This window comes from Manis javanica, chromosome 5 (genome assembly GCF_040802235.1).
Source record: "Manis javanica isolate MJ-LG chromosome 5, MJ_LKY, whole genome shotgun sequence".
Taxonomy (NCBI): domain Eukaryota; kingdom Metazoa; phylum Chordata; class Mammalia; order Pholidota; family Manidae; genus Manis; species Manis javanica.
Window position 1 is genome coordinate 170,660,350 of NC_133160.1, and position 15,124 is coordinate 170,675,473.

Sequence of the window (15,124 nt, forward strand, 5' to 3'; positions counted from 1 at the left end):
TAATTGATTTTTAATTCTTTAGAAGCTCAGCAATGGACAGGTTACTAAATACACTAATGGTATATACTGAGTGCATTAAAATCCTACACACCTTCCTGCATTCTTAGGTGATACACAGATTCCGTAGTGTGCGTTCAGCTCCTTGTATGCAAACACTGCAGCTATTCTTTTCTCTCAGGCCACTTCTGCGTGGCTTGTATAAATCTGCCATTAGAGTTTATTTTTATAGGCTGTAATCACATGGGTTGCTGCTCACTGAAACCACTCGGGTGAACAGAAAGGCTTAGCTGTCACACATAAGCACCACCCAGCTACAGCATGTATGGCACACAGCATGGTGACTGCCTGACAGCGCGTGAGGCTGAGGGTGGTGCTGGTGCAGTTCTCGGGGAGCTAATGATCGCGGGGATGCCGTCGGGCTGGCGGGCACTTAGCCAGCCCCGTGACCTTTGCGTGTTTGTGCCGCAGGGATTTTCATAGGGTTGGTGTTCAAGACACCTTAGGTCAAGTTGTAGTTTAAATTCTATGTGATAATCACTTACTACATTAGCCCTCTACCACCAGTGAGGAGAATTGGTGACAGCCACACATCTGCATGATGGAGGCGTGTGAGGGAATCGGTATGATTTAAGTGTTTTGTAACTTCGTTTCTTGTTCCCTCAGTAGAGCAAATTCTTACTTTTTCGCCTTCACTGGTAACAGCTTTTATGGGAGCCCACATCAGTCACGCTGGACTTGAGCTCAGCTGCCCTGCACCGCGCTTAGCGTGGTGGGATGCTCCGCGAGGCCCGTCGCGGCGGCGCAATGGCACACCGATGACGGCGCCGTCGCGGCCGCTCTGTGGAGGACACGCGTAGTCTGTTTGCACTGCTATTAATAGACACACACAATGGAGAAAACATAACAAATTTTAAGACCAAGGTAAGATACCTAAACAAGGCCATTTAACCAGCCACATCCATCTCATAATAGAAACACATTCATATTCCAGTGCTCAGTGTAGACTCCTGTCGGAAGGACGCCCTTCAGCTGGGGGCTGTCCCGGACCTGCGACAGTGCCACACCAAGGGCTTCGTCCTCCTCTGGCTCGTAACTTACTGAGATGCCACCTTCTGCACCTCCAGAAACAAAGAGCAAGTGGCACATTAATGGAGGCTCGCCAGCAACGCTCACTGCCGGGATGTCTTCAGTGCTATAGACAGGAGACCAATTTCCAACACAAAAGGCAGGAAGAGTCTGGATTCTGTCTTTTTTACTAAGCAGTTTTACTATGACACTAGCTATGGTAACTTTGTAGGGCAAATCCCATTTATGAGACCATTGTGAGCATTTAATTCTTGACTCTGACCTGTGCTGGGGACACCGTAGTTGGTTATCTACACCAACTGCCTCATCAGTTGCGTTTGTAGGACATCAGCCATCGTATTCAGTGTCTCAATCTTGGGTCCTACCTGGCACCGTGCCCCAGGTCCATATGTCTGCGCGGTGAGGAGAGGCCTTGTGCACCCTCCTGACCTTGGGGGCAGAGGCAGGCGCTGGTCACCTTACCTGCGGGCAGTGCTCGGCTCCTTCCCAGCAGATGCTTCAGATGTGTTTTACCTTTAATGGAAGTTTATGACTAGTACTTGTGTTCTAAACCATGAAGTATGTGACGCATGTAAAACACTTAGGTGCCTGGCGCCTTGCAAGGACTCGGTGGTTCGCTGTTGTGACAGTAATGGTTATAACAATAAAAGTAATAAAATCACCATCATTCCATTTTTATCTAAAAATATAGATTTTGCTTTGGCATGAAAAGTGGTCCTCTTGACTGCACTATGCACATGGGGATAAAATAAACATAGAAGTGGCAGATGCTGGGCTGGTTTGAGTGACGCTCAGGTACAGGCCTGAGGCTGAGGGCTGGCTGGGCAGCCCTGCCTGAGTGTAGTGGGCACATGGTCTCACAGGCAGGCCTAGTCCTCGGTTCCGGGATGCTCAGGACTAAACTAGGGCTCAAAGAAAACCACTAATTAAATCAAAAGGCAGTATAAACATGGCTCCAGTGCAGGGAACAGCCACCCAAAGTAAAGACTTCAGCCTGACTTTGGACAAGAATTGAGACTTTATTTGAGATTGTTGCAGATGAATTTCAGTGAGTGGTCAGCCGGCTTCCAGCATGTGCTTGGTGCATTCCTTTCCATAAAGAAGGGGACAGCTGTCAAAGTGACTGAATGCCATGCCCATGGGCAGCAGCAGCCGAGGCCAGTCAGGTGGACAGGTTCTTAGGTCATATGTGTTCCTCGCCTCAGAGGCGTTGTCCCCTGGGGTGTTGGCAGGTGGCCTACTGGGCGTCCTGCGGAGAGCATAGTCCCACGTGGGAGGGCAGGACCCTCTGCTCCAAACCCAGGAGTAGTCTGGCTGAGAAGTGTGGTCAGAGGGCCACTGCGGCTTCTGGAAGGTGAGTGGGAAAGGCACCTGTTCTGAAAGAGCTTAGGGACAAGCAGGAGTTTGCTGAGAGCACAAGCTACTAATTTAACATGGAAACCTTCATTTCCTAAAGGGATCAAAGTCACACGGATGCATTCTGGGGTCATGACATTTGAACCGCCCATTGCGATGCACTTCGTTTATGCTGCACATGGCGCCATTGCCCCATCTGCTGGCTTCAGAACCATCCTGCACATACCACGTTTGTGCTGGTGAGGGAGGTAGCTGTACCTAAGGGTATGAAAGCTTAGGTCATAGCTGTGCTAAGAGTGAAAGTTCGCCACCAAAACAGAGCAGCTTGGAGCAGGGCGGGGAGCAGGGCTCTCTGCCTCCTGGGGGGCCTCCACTTCATAAGCCTCTAGCTATCTGTCTGCGCTTGGGAGAAGGACCTTGGGCATAGTTGCATCTCAACATGCTTGCTATATGTCGTATTTTATACACCTCCCAACTGAAAATAACCCCGTGCTCTTAAGAGAGAGGGTGTTCCTAAAAGCCAATAAGAAGCCTGAGCAGAGTTCCAGGAGCTCAAGGCAAAGGGTGTCTCTGCACTGTGTGTACCCCCCTCAAGGGAGGTGGGCCTGCTTCCAGAGGATATCTGTGACGGTCCTGGCTTGAGAGGTGTCTGACTCTGGTTTTCTCAGAAAATTCATGGAGAAGCATGGGGAGGTTTAAACAGACTGCTCAGGGATTAGGGACAGGGAGACAGGCATTTCCAGAGGCTGCAGTTGGGGAGCATCTGGATACACCAGAGGAAAGGATGGAGAAAACTGGCCGAAACCGTCCATACAGTCCATTACTCTTGGCCTCTTTGGCCCTGACCTGCTCTCCCAAGTTTGTGACCAAAGGTGTATGAGGAGGGCAGGCAGAGCTGGCATTTGCCTGACGGTGCGCAATGCCGACAGCAACAAAGAGCCTGTCTGAGAAACGTTCTGCAAAGGAAAGAAGATTGTAAACGAGTGGTCTCGTCCCAGTGTGGAGAGCGTGCCTCTGTGGGTATGAACTAGAGAACCTCCTCCAGCCATTTCTCGGCCCGAAGTCCAATGTGAGTGGATGTGGGGTGTGGCCACCCCAGAGCTGTGGCTTTTCCTGCGCAGCAGCGCGAGCGCTTGTAAGGAAACCTTGCCTGTGGTCCTGTAGGAGGAGGAGAGGGCTTGGTGACACCGCGTGTGTGGCCGAGGGGGCGAGGCCAGGGCTCCGGTCTGAAGGGCACGTGAGGAGCCTGCCTTGGGTGCGCTCCCACAGCTTCTGTCTCGCTTCACTTCTCAGCAGGCCTGCTCCATCCTCTGGCCCCTTTAAGTCACTCGTGTGTAAGGTGGCGCCAGCCAGGGAGACGTTTACGTGGCAGTTTTTACTGACTGACTGCCTGCAAAACTAGTGCTTCTTGCTTTTAAAGTCAAGAGTTTCATCTCAGTTTTTAAAAATTTATAAAACAGAGAATGTAACCTCTGTTTTCCTTTTAGATTTTGAATCCATAGTCTTTTCCCAAAAGAATTCAAATACCACTCTTGTCAGAAGAGTTTTCTCAACATGCTCACTGAGCTGTTACTGGCTTCTTATTGGCTTTTAAGGTTTTGTTTTCAGAAATCCGATTCGTATACATTTTAGGGTTTTTGGTCAGTGAGACTGACTTTAATGCTGTAATTTCGCTATCTAACCTAGAATATTAGAAACCACCATTAATTGGTTCGCCTGCAATGGAGAACCGACTGTCATCCAGGGATACCGTTACGTGTGTTCATCCTGCCCCACAGCCGACGGGTGAGGGGCACATTGCCCTTGTCTTGAGAGATGCCTGCTAACTGCGGGTTCTGTGTTAACTCTACAGGGAGAGCTGTTCTCCGCCCTACATGTAGCCATGGGGCTTCACATACAGTTCTCTGGCAGATACTTACTGTGCAGTGTGCTAACCAGGCATGTTGTCTCTTTGAGGACTGATCGGGGTGGTGGGGGTGGCCCAGCTGCAGGAGCTAATGGAAGCCACTGAAGCCACAACTAGAGCTTTGCTGGTTTTCAAGTCCACCACAGGCAGGGCACAGCCTGTTAAAAGTTTGCAGCTGGCTGGCCCAGGCCCCTCTGCGGCCCACTCTCCAAGGTATACCATTGCAGAGGGCACAGCTGGGACAAAGCTGGGCTTGATAGGACATTTCAGAGACTCAGTTTTAGCTGTGACAAGGGCTGGCCTCAATCTGGAGCAGCAGCGACAAGACCTGACTGTGTGGCAGCCACCCCGTAGCTCCTCTGGGCTGTCGGATGACACAGGAGACACCTAGGCTAGAGGTGGCGTGGTGCGCAGTGAGGGTGTGTGAGCTGGCTGTGTGTCCTTGGTGACTCAGCTCAGCCCTAGCATTTAGGGGCAGCTAGCAAGGTTCCTGTCTGTGCCACCTAGAAGGGTCGCTTAATAAAAGTCAAGGTGAACTGTAGTATTTCAGGTGATAAATGACTAGATGAAAGATCACTTTAATTCCACTCTAATTTTTCACTGTGCTTTTACCCTACAAGACCTGTTGGAGGCTAATCTTTTGACTTTAGGCCCATTTGATTCGCAGAGCATAGGATCGTTGTCATCTGAGAATCGGAGATACCGCATGAGAGTTCTCCTGGTCACCATCTGTTTTTTCCTTTACTAACGTGTTAACTTAAACATAAAAATAATGTTGGTTCATAGAAATATTTCTTGTTTAAGGTCTGTAATTGTACTTCAAAAAATGTAGTATTCAACTTGTGAAGGGATTTGCTTTGTCAAAAAAACTTAAAAGTTCACTATGTGTAACACTGGGGGAGGCGCAGGGACCTTCCAGTCCTGGCACAGAGGACTCGGATCTGCCTGAGTCACCTGTGTGGCCACACCGTTCCCAGAATTTGGCTCACATATGTCCCCTGGGTCACACCTGTTCGTCCTCCGTCAACACACTAAGGAGGCCGCACGTTCCCAGCCCCTGGAGTAATGCATTTCTCACACACACAGTCCATCTGGTACTGTCACGTGCTGACTAGAGTAGAGGGGGCGTCTCCCGACTGAGACCCCGAGCGATCAGGAACAAGCTGCTGGGGGTCAGGGCCCAAGCGTGGTGGTGGTGGACTCGGGAAGCATCGGGGGAGTTCTTGACGGAGTCTGTGTCCGTTCAGTCACCACGTGTTTCTTTTTCCAAATGCACCCTGTTGGATACGGACTAGCCTGTAGATGCCGTAGACTGAGGTTTGGGCCTGTTGGGCCCCTACGGGCGAATGTCGCTGTCACATACGGCGTCTCCGAGTAAGTACTGTCCCCTGGCGCACGTGCCGGTGGGGCGCCCGCACAGCCCTTCTTGCGGGCTGTTGGACCCTGGCTGTGTGCTGGTTGTCTGCTCAGCTGCTGGGAAGGTCCTGGGGTGAGAGTTGGCCTCTCTTGCGACCTGTGTCATGGACTGTAATGTTGTAAGGTCTGTGTTCTGTATGTGTATCTTAGACCCTGATCAGGAAACAAGCCTCATGTGTGTCTCAAACACTTTTATTTCCATTTAAAATGTGTACCCAGTGTTTTATCTCCTCAAAACATTGTTAATTTAGGAAATATCTCCAAGTGGAAACGTGGTAACTTTCTCTGTAAATCTTAAATAAAAGGTGCTGTTCCTTCCTTTGACCCAGGACTGGTCTGTGTTTTCTGTCTTTCTCTCCATGCATTTTTTTTTTTTTTTTTTTTTGCTTTTAAATTTGCTCTCCAGCCAAGTTGAGGAAAGAACATGGGTCGGGGGGTAGGGCACAGGGCCCTCATCCCACTAGCCCCTGTCGAAGGCCCTTGCCTTCGGCCTCAGTTCCTCCCTTAGGCGATGTGGCCTCGGGCCCAGTGCCCAGCCCCCGTGACCCCAGAGCTGACCCCCAGGGCGTGTTCAGGCTGGGTCTGAGCTCAGAGCACGCCTTGGAGCTGCCTTTCTGGACGTTACCATAAAGGAGGTGAGCTGAAGGGGGCTCTGGGCCTTGTGACAGCCTCAAAGGACGAGGCTTGTAATTTAGGGATCATTCATGCTGCTATTTCCATTGTCCTGGAAAAGGCGAGGAAGTTGAGTTTAAAGGCAGCTTTCTTTCTCTTGAGACTGTTACCGGGATGTGGCAAACTGAGGAGAGCAGCTAGGCCGGACCGGCGAGCCGCACCCCTGCATGGGCACCAGCTGGAGCCCAGGACTCTGCAGACAGAGCCTACCCCTGACACTGACCTTAGTCAGCAGGGCCCTGAGCACACCGAGCTCAATCGGGAAAAGGCTGAGCAGGTCTGCTGTAGGACTGGGTGGACTGCCTGGCAGGTGGTTTTCAATGTGGTCCAGTTTCCAGTCCAGCTCTGTGTCACCAGCAAGCAGCCTGCATCACAGTTCACGTTGTCAGCACGGAGGCGGGCCACGCAGTGTGCCTTTGCTCTGCTGGGAAGTTCAGTTTTCAACACCTGCCTCACATCAAATTAGCACTAACTGTGTTGCTCTGTTTTTTAAAAAATCTGAGTTTGGTAATATAAGAGTTTTCTAATTAAAAATTTACTAATTTCTATCTAAAGATGTATCCTTAAAGGTCAAGTGAGGGCAAAACGCTGTGCTCAGTGATGAGGGATGGGCTCAGGCTCTTCTTGATGGTCTCTGAGAGACGAAGTACAACCTGTGAGTTGTTTCATCCTCTCAAAGATGCCCCCCCTTCCTCCTGGGCCTTCTGGACTCGGTGTTCACAGAGTGGCAGGCCCTACCTTGCCGTCCCAGCTTCCCCCACTGGCAGGGAAATGGGCAGTGGTGTGACCATCCGGGACACGGTTTTCTGGCCTCGGGATTAGCCCTGTAGCATGTGAGCGTGCTTCTGGAACAGCGTGGTCTCCACCACAACAGTATGAGCAGGAAGGTCACGGCACGAGGCTCATGTTTTGACACTGTACTTTTGTTCTTTTAAAACCTTATTTGGCATTAATGCACTTCAGCAGACTGGGTAAGAAAGGTGCAGAGTCTCGGCCCCAAAGCCTATCAGAGCAAACTGGATTTTTACAGGAATTACTTCATTTCTGAGTGTTACTAAGAGTGTAGAGTCTTGTGCTCTTGCATGCATACATAATGAACATTAAGCAGGGTAAAGTCCATTTCTGAATTTCCGCACAGCCTGACACCCTATTTCCAGGGGAGGGCGTGTGCATGCACGGTGGGAGGTGAGCCCCAGTGGGCATGATTCTGACGCCCTGTGACCGCCCGCTGCCCTCTGCTCTAGTGAACTGTTGCCACCTCCTTCATCTCCAGGTCTCGGACGGCCCAGGAGACGAGCCCTTGGAGTCCCCATATGAAAGCGCAGATGAAACCCAGACCGAGGTGTCCGTGTCGTCTAAGAGGTCGGAGCGTGGCGCAGCCGCCAAGAAGGAGCATGTGTGTCAGGTGAGGGCGGCGGGGTTCCTGCCTGCCGTGGCCACAGGGGGCCTTCTGGTCTCTCCCTCATGCCAGGTGTGCTCCTGCCCTGGCTGCAGCCCCACCACCCCTTCTCCCCGCAGGTGTGCGAGCAGACCGGCAGCCTGGTGTTCTGCGAAGGGCCCTGCTGTGGAGCCTTCCACCTCTCCTGCCTCGGCCTCTCCCGGAGACCAGAAGGGAGGTTCTCCTGCAGTGAATGTGCTTCAGGTAAGTTTGTGGCAGCTGGGCATCCCCTCCAGCCCTGAATCCCCTCCCAGGTTGCCTCCTCAACTGTGCCCTGGCCCGCCTTCCAGGGAAGCGGCCCTGCCTGCCTGCCCACCCAGCCCCCCAGAGCTCCCTGGCTTCCATCTGCTTGGCACCTCCCGTGATGCTTGATGAGTGTGTTGCTGAAAATTTAGTTGGGTGTCAGGTGACTGGTGGAGTGCTTGGGGAATAGGCAGTGCGCCTGCATGAGCCTTGCTCTGCCCGTGAGGTGGCCGTGGTGGGGCACCGTGACTGCAGAGGGTACAGCATGACCAGGACAGGTCACCTGTGGAGCTCTTCAGTGAGATGCAGTGTGACCTGAGCTTCAGGCTCCATGCATGAACACCTCTGTATGTGGCCGAGGGTCGCTGCTTGTTGCAGTGCTTCGGGTTCACCACCACCGCATGACCTGGGGTCGATGGGAAGGCAGCTGCCCCGTGGCCCCTGCTGTCTCCTGGCTGGGCCAGAGCATGTCCTAGGTTGGGGAGAAACCTGGCATCTTCCATAGAGTTCCCTCGCACCAGGGCTGTCCAGGGAACGCTGCCACGTTTCTGGGGGCCTGTGTGCCTGTGATTATCAGTCATCTTTCATCACAGTTGGTTAACTGTTCTCAAGGAGGAGAGTGAAAGCCTTTGTTCAGAGGGGCCCCCCCTCCAAACCTTGGGCCACCTGGCATGGGTGTCCCACCTGGGCTGCTGAGCAGACTCTCTTGCCCCCATGTGAAGCTGGCCCCAGATCGCAGCAGAGCAGCCCTTGGTGGCGGGGAGGCTTTCTGAAGCACGCCTGGGCTGGTTGGCAAGGCTGCAAGGAGAGCCAGAGGCCTCGGCCCCATGGGCTGCCCAACAGAGTTGCTTGACCCAGTGGCTTGAGAACTACAGTGTAACTGTGCTGTTCACTCCTCTCCTGTCCTCTGTCCCTTCCTTTAACTGTCTGTTAGGGGTTCACTCATGTTTCGTGTGTAAGGAGAGCAAGGCAGACGTTAAGCGCTGTGTCGTATCACAGTGTGGGAAGTTTTACCACGACACATGTGTGAGGAGGTTCCCCCTGACCGTGTTTGAGAGCCGCGGCTTCCGCTGCCCCCTCCACAGCTGCGTGAGCTGCCATGCTTCCAACCCTTCCCACCCAAGACCCTCAAAAGGTACGGCAGCTGTCTGGCGTGTCACACGGGCACATGGAGGGCGGTGTGTCACCTTCACCTGTCATTTTTCTTTTCAGTGACAGTTGTCCTGTTACTTACTTCACAGAGGTTGGGTTTTGGGTTTTCTTCATGAAGGACCATCTTTCCTTCTTCCTGCCCTGATGGTCATCTTACAGATACTTAATTTCAGGGTGGGGAGCCTTGGAACCATTGTGATACATTCTATTTGATCTGGGTTTAATGGTCCTTCATATATGAGAAAAGTATCCTAAAATCAAGTTGTATCTGCCTTATGTCATGTTACAGCGTGAGATTGAGGGTGGCAGGTTATCCATACGTGGCACTGTGTTTCTTAGCCAGGGGCCATTTGGCCATGTCTGTGGATGCTGAGGCGGCACCGATGGACATCTAGTGGGCAGAGGCCAGACACAGTCCTCCGCATGCCCCCATGCCAGTAGTGCCCAGGCTAGAAACCCTGGTTAATCCTATTTTAGAATACAGCATTTTAAACACTCAACCACTTCCTTTCAACATTGTTTTGAAGCATCTTTGCCTTGAGGAACCTGTTTCCCCCATCCTGGTTATTCCCCATCACACACCCCTTGTGCTTCCATGCCAGCTCTCCCTCCTGTGCTGGTGCAGCCCCTTCTCTCCACCCTGCACAGTGTCACTCCTCAGCCTGTCTCTGCCTTCAGGGAAAATGATGCGCTGCATCCGCTGCCCCGTTGCCTATCACGGAGGGGACACTTGTCTGGCGGCGGGCTGCTCAGTGATCGCCTCCAACAGCATCATCTGTACAGCCCACTTCACTGCCCGGAAGGGGAAGCGGCATCATGCCCATGTCAACGTGAGCTGGTGCTTCGTGTGCTCCAAAGGTGAGGGCCGGGGGTCCCCGGGGACCTGGGCGCCAGGCGAGCTTCGAGCTTAGGCAGCTCTGGCCTTGGTCCCCATGATGTCTGTGAGTCTTTACGCGGAGGAGCATGCTTGGTACTTCTGTTACCCATGATCCCGTCACAGACTCGTGGGAAACTGAGAGTGGTGAAAATAGGATTTGCTTATGTGTTTAAGCCCAGATTACTGTTTTTGAACTGATGTCTAAGGCTTAGGTGCGCACTGCTATCTGTTGAAGCGGCCAGTGTGGGCTGAGCTGCGTCTGCCTTGGCTGAGTGGCCTGCTGCCTGTTGCAGGGGGAAGCCTTCTGTGCTGTGAGTCCTGCCCGGCGGCCTTCCACCCCGACTGCCTCAACATCGAGATGCCTGATGGGAGCTGGTTCTGCAACGATTGCCGGGCGGGCAAGAAGCTTCACTTCCAAGACATTATTTGGGTTAAACTTGGGAACTACAGGTGTGAGAACCAGAATTCCGTGCGTCTGTGTCTCTCCTTGTTCAAATGTGTTGTGTTTACTTTATAGTACTGACAGTATTGAAATGATTGTCACTCTCTCTGAAGAGTCTGTGAATCCTGTTTTTAATATTTATAATAGATGGTGGCCGGCAGAAGTTTGCCATCCCAAAAATGTTCCCCCAAATATTCAGAAAATGAAGCACGAGATTGGAGAATTCCCTGTGTTTTTCTTTGGGTCTAAAGATTATTACTGGACGCATCAGGCGCGAGTGTTCCCGTACATGGAGGGGGACCGGGGCAGCCGCTACCAGGGGGTCAGAGGGATCGGAAGAGTCTTCAAAAACGGTACGGAGGTTTGCGGGTGCCCTTTGCTGACCCTGATCTCTGCCTTTGTTAAGCCTGGTTTGGCGTCGGTGCTCCTGCAGCACCTCACGTAGGAAGGTTTGTAGGCGGAGCGTGGGGTGAGAGGCACTGTTTGGCAGATCTTGTCACATTGGTTTGTGACGAATTTCACTTAACTTTTTTACAGCTACTATTAAGTTATTTTTAGTACTGACTTAAAGAAATCCTTTACAGCTTGCCTTAGTCAGACGGGGACATGGAGGAAGCTTTCTGCTGTCTAGGCCTTGTGCACAGGCTGGCAGTGGCTCACCTCATTAGCAGGCGCTGGGTGTCAGGTGGCCCATGAAGGGCCAGGTGTGGGCAGCAGACAGGGCACCCCCCAGACTCCATGGTCCAGGGTGAGAGGAATGGCAGTGTGGGCGGCCAGAGGGGCGGGATGGGCCCTCTGGCTGGAGGAGATGCACTTCCTCAGGCTTGGGGCCAGCAGAGGCATGTCTCACTTGGGCCCCAGTGGCCGCACTTGAGGGCAGGCTGCAGCAGGGCCAACCCTCAGCATGCAGGAGGCACTTGGGTCTAAGAGAGGGCAGGCATCAAAAGATGAAAATTTTTAAGAGAGATGTTAAAATAGAGAGGCAGCTTAATGTGTTCAGTGTCAGTCATCGGGGAGGCCGTCAAAGCAGGATGTCCTGACCCTGCACCAGAGGCCCGAGGAAGCGCAGCCGCCCAGGCAGTGCGGGAGATGTCTCCCAGGACAGAGCTCTGTTCTTTCTTCAGTGCTTTCCCTCCCCGACAGAACAGGGTGCGTTTTCAGCGTTAGGAAAGTGAGTCTGCATGTTGCCGCCTGGCCCTTAGCCATGAGGTCATGTGTGTTGGGGAGCTGGCGGAAGTCCGCCGGGTCCCTGGGCCCCCTGCAGGGAGATGGCTAAGCAGCCTGGGCTCTCTGGCCCGCCAGGCGCTCCTCCATTCAGGATGTTTTGCAGCTTACAAACACCTGCCCTTTGATGGCTTCCCATGACCTCCAGTTCTATGGAAACTGGAAAGTATGCTAAGTAATGACATGAAAGCTCAGAGCTGACAGGGTGGATGTGCCATTTACTAACATCTCTTACTCCTGTTTCACTGCTTTAGCACTGCAGGAAGCTGAAGCTCGTTTTCGTGAAGTCAAACTTCAAAGGGAAGCCCGAGAGACGCAGGAGAGCGAGCGCAAGCCCCCGCCTTACAAGCACATCAAGGTGGCATGTGGGGCGCAGTGAATGGGAGGACTGAGGCCAGGTGGGGGGGGAGGAGTCCAAGGCGGGCAGCAGACACTGTCATCATCAAGCATGTGTCCGACTGAGCACGGGGTTCTGTATGGGAGGTCACGGTTTGCTTAGGGTGTAAGGCTCAGCTGGTAGCCAGTGCAGGGCTGGAGGCACAGCCCTAGCCAGGCTGCCTGGGGATGAGCCCACCTCCTGGGCCACCCTGTCACCAAGTGCCAGTGACAAGCTGGAAGAAGAGGCCATTCCGGTCTAGTGCTTAGCCCAAGTCCGAGGCAGGATGATCTTCCTCACCTGCGGCGGGAAAGACGGATGTCGGCATTCTTGAATACAGTGCCATGTTTACTCCTGGGAACTCAGGGGCCCTGGTGGGAAGCCCATGTCCACAGGCCTCCGGGTGTGGGAAGGGTAGCTGGGCCACCACTGGCGCCTCTCACAGCCTGGTGCCCAGGCCCTGGCGGTCCCTTGACACACGTGTGCGGGCTGCCTTCCAGCTGCTCGAGGGCTCTGCCTTTGCTTCTGGAATCTGGGCTGCTGTATTGGGGTGCACAAAGGAAGCATTCTCTGTATTAGTCTGTATTTAGTATTATCTTTGGGATAAGTGCCCAGGAGTGGAGTTTCTGGAACTGGGACAAAAAGGACAATTTCAGGTTCTCAGTGTTTCCAGACTGTTCTGCAGCACTGTACAGCCTAACACCACAGCAGGAAAGGTTGTCTTTCACCGTGGTTTCCCTTGAATTACTTGTTACTCCCTTGGCTTTTTAGTGCTCTCTGGTGTTTTATTGTGTAGTTGCTCTTGTTCCATTAATAAAGTTCAAGTCCACGTGGGCAGAGGCGGGGCCCTGTGCTCACTTGTGGGGCTTGGTGCAGGTGCAGCCCCAGAAGAGAGCAGGTTGCTCTTGCAGCAGCCTGGCTGGACAAGCTTTGGCTCTCCCCGACAAACAGCGACAGAAAATAGTGTGGGGGTAGGGGCTGCGCTGAGCCCACCTCCTAGAGCTCCCAGCTCAGGGGTGTCCCATCTGCAGCCTCTGCTACAAGGAGCCACTGCTGAGATCTGGGCAAGGTGCCTGTGAGGCACTGGGCAGCATGCAGGGGTCGGAAACCCCCTATGTGGTCTGAGTCACCCTCCCATTCCCCTGCAGGTGAATAAGCCTTATGGGAAAGTCCAGATCTATACAGCTGATATTTCTGAAATCCCCAAGTGCAACTGTAAGCCCACGGACGAGAACCCCTGTGGCTTCGATTCGGAGTGTCTGAACAGGATGCTGATGTTCGAGTGCCACCCGCAAGTGTGCCCTGCAGGAGAGTTCTGCCAGAACCAGTGCTTCACCAAGCGCCAGTACCCCGAGACCAAGATCATCAGGACCGATGGCAAAGGATGGGGCCTGGTCGCCAAGCGGGACATCAGGAAGGTGTGCACCATGCCCCCGTCCTGCTTTTCAGAGACCGTGGTACAGTGGCTCACTTAGATTTCCTGAGTGTGCTCTAACATCCTGAGTGATGTTAGAATGGTTTTGCAAAATGATTTCTGAGTTACTGGAACTAAATATTGTAAAACCTGACAACAGAGACATCCATCAAAGTGAAACTCATTAACTCCCCTAAATGCACGTTCAGACAGAATCTTGATGTTGCTTTTAGGATGTGAAAGATTTGTAAAGGGGCCACTTTCCTCCAGTATACAGCCAGGGTGCTCAGGAGGGCTTGGGACAGTAGGACTGAGCTGTTGGGAGCCACGTGGTCCATGAGATGGGCGCAGCCTGCCTCTGTCCTGAGGCAAACCCCCCTGCATGGCCCCCTCGTACAGGGACCGAGGGAAAGTGCTTATCTTGTAGCCTAGCTGTGCTTGGCTGTGGCCTTGGGCAGTGGCTCAGACCCCAGGTCTGTCGCGGGCTGGTCCCCAGCAGGCAGTGGAGGATAGGCTGATTGGAAGTGCGCACGACTCCAGCAGCCTCGCCCCTCTGCTTGCCGCACCACCTGTCAGATTCTTCCTGACCCTTCTCTCTTCTGGGAAACTGACCTGCTAGGGTGAGTCATGCGGGAGCTTGGAGGGTATAACGCCAGTGTCCCCAGAGACAAGGCGCTGCAGGAAGCAAGGGTCAGAATCCTGTTGTTTTAGGGGGAGCACCTGGAGGGGCTCCTCAACCATCTGTACCACACAGCGTAAAGGCGTCTGAATTTACTTCCACTTTCAGGGACTTGGTAAGGCGCAGCCCGGCCCCAGTGGTGCGGGGCTCTAGTCCTGGGCAGTGGCCTCAGGCCAGCTCCATGGCGCTCTCTGCCTTGCAGGGTGAGTTTGTGAACGAGTACGTCGGGGAGCTGATTGATGAGGAGGAGTGCATGGCGAGGATCAAACACGCCCATGAGAACGACATCACGCACTTCTACATGCTCACCATAGACAAGGTAATGAGAGCCCTGAGGGCTGCCCGCAGCACAGGACCTGCTGAGGCCTTCTCCCTCATCCCTTTCAGACGCCTCTGCCTCTCCTCTGAAGCCCAGTGTCTAATGGCAGTTGCCTGAAGGCCAGAGCCCCTGGGCACAAGAGCACCCTGGGAGCCTCATGTGTCCCCGACCCACACATGCACACCAAGGGTCGGTGAAAGGAGGGGAGGCACAGACCAGGGGAGTTGCACACCTTCCTGGTTACATCGTGGAGTTTCTGGTTGCTCACTGCCTGTCTGGAGTCCGGATCTGTGTGCCGTGCAGAACACAGGTCTGCTGGAGGGGCCAGCACTGAGGAAGGACGGGTGAGGTGGCTTGTGTATGGGGCCGTGGACAAAGGCAGGCACGTCTGGTATGCCGTCTGTTTTGTGGTGGCTCCTGGAGGGCAGGCGTCCTTGATTCCCAGCCACACAGTGGGCAGTCTGACCCCAGGACATAGTCTCTCTGGTGCCTGAGTGTGGTTCAAGGGGAGGGCAGACAGTGCA

General features: G+C 53.4%; 1 protein-coding gene across 10 annotated transcripts in view; it reads left to right on the forward strand.

Moving 5' to 3' along the window:
* The window catches only part of NSD2 (nuclear receptor binding SET domain protein 2), a 100,032-nt gene that overhangs the window by 72,001 nt on the left and 12,907 nt on the right, over positions 1-15,124 (forward strand). For 9 of the 10 annotated variants that reach the window (XM_073237936.1, XM_073237941.1, XM_073237935.1 and 6 more), the window contains 9 exons: positions 7,710-7,841; positions 7,955-8,078; positions 9,052-9,252; positions 9,948-10,127; positions 10,440-10,596; positions 10,736-10,941; positions 12,067-12,170; positions 13,337-13,606; positions 14,484-14,600. In XM_073237936.1, the coding sequence (XP_073094037.1) occupies positions 7,710-7,841; positions 7,955-8,078; positions 9,052-9,252; positions 9,948-10,127; positions 10,440-10,596; positions 10,736-10,941; positions 12,067-12,170; positions 13,337-13,606; positions 14,484-14,600 (1,491 nt within the window). Of the gene's footprint in view, positions 1-702; positions 6,089-7,709; positions 7,842-7,954; positions 8,079-9,051; positions 9,253-9,947; positions 10,128-10,439; positions 10,597-10,735; positions 10,942-12,066; positions 12,171-13,336; positions 13,607-14,483; positions 14,601-15,124 lie in introns of those variants that run through there. The other variant, XM_073237944.1, reaches the window with a different exon arrangement.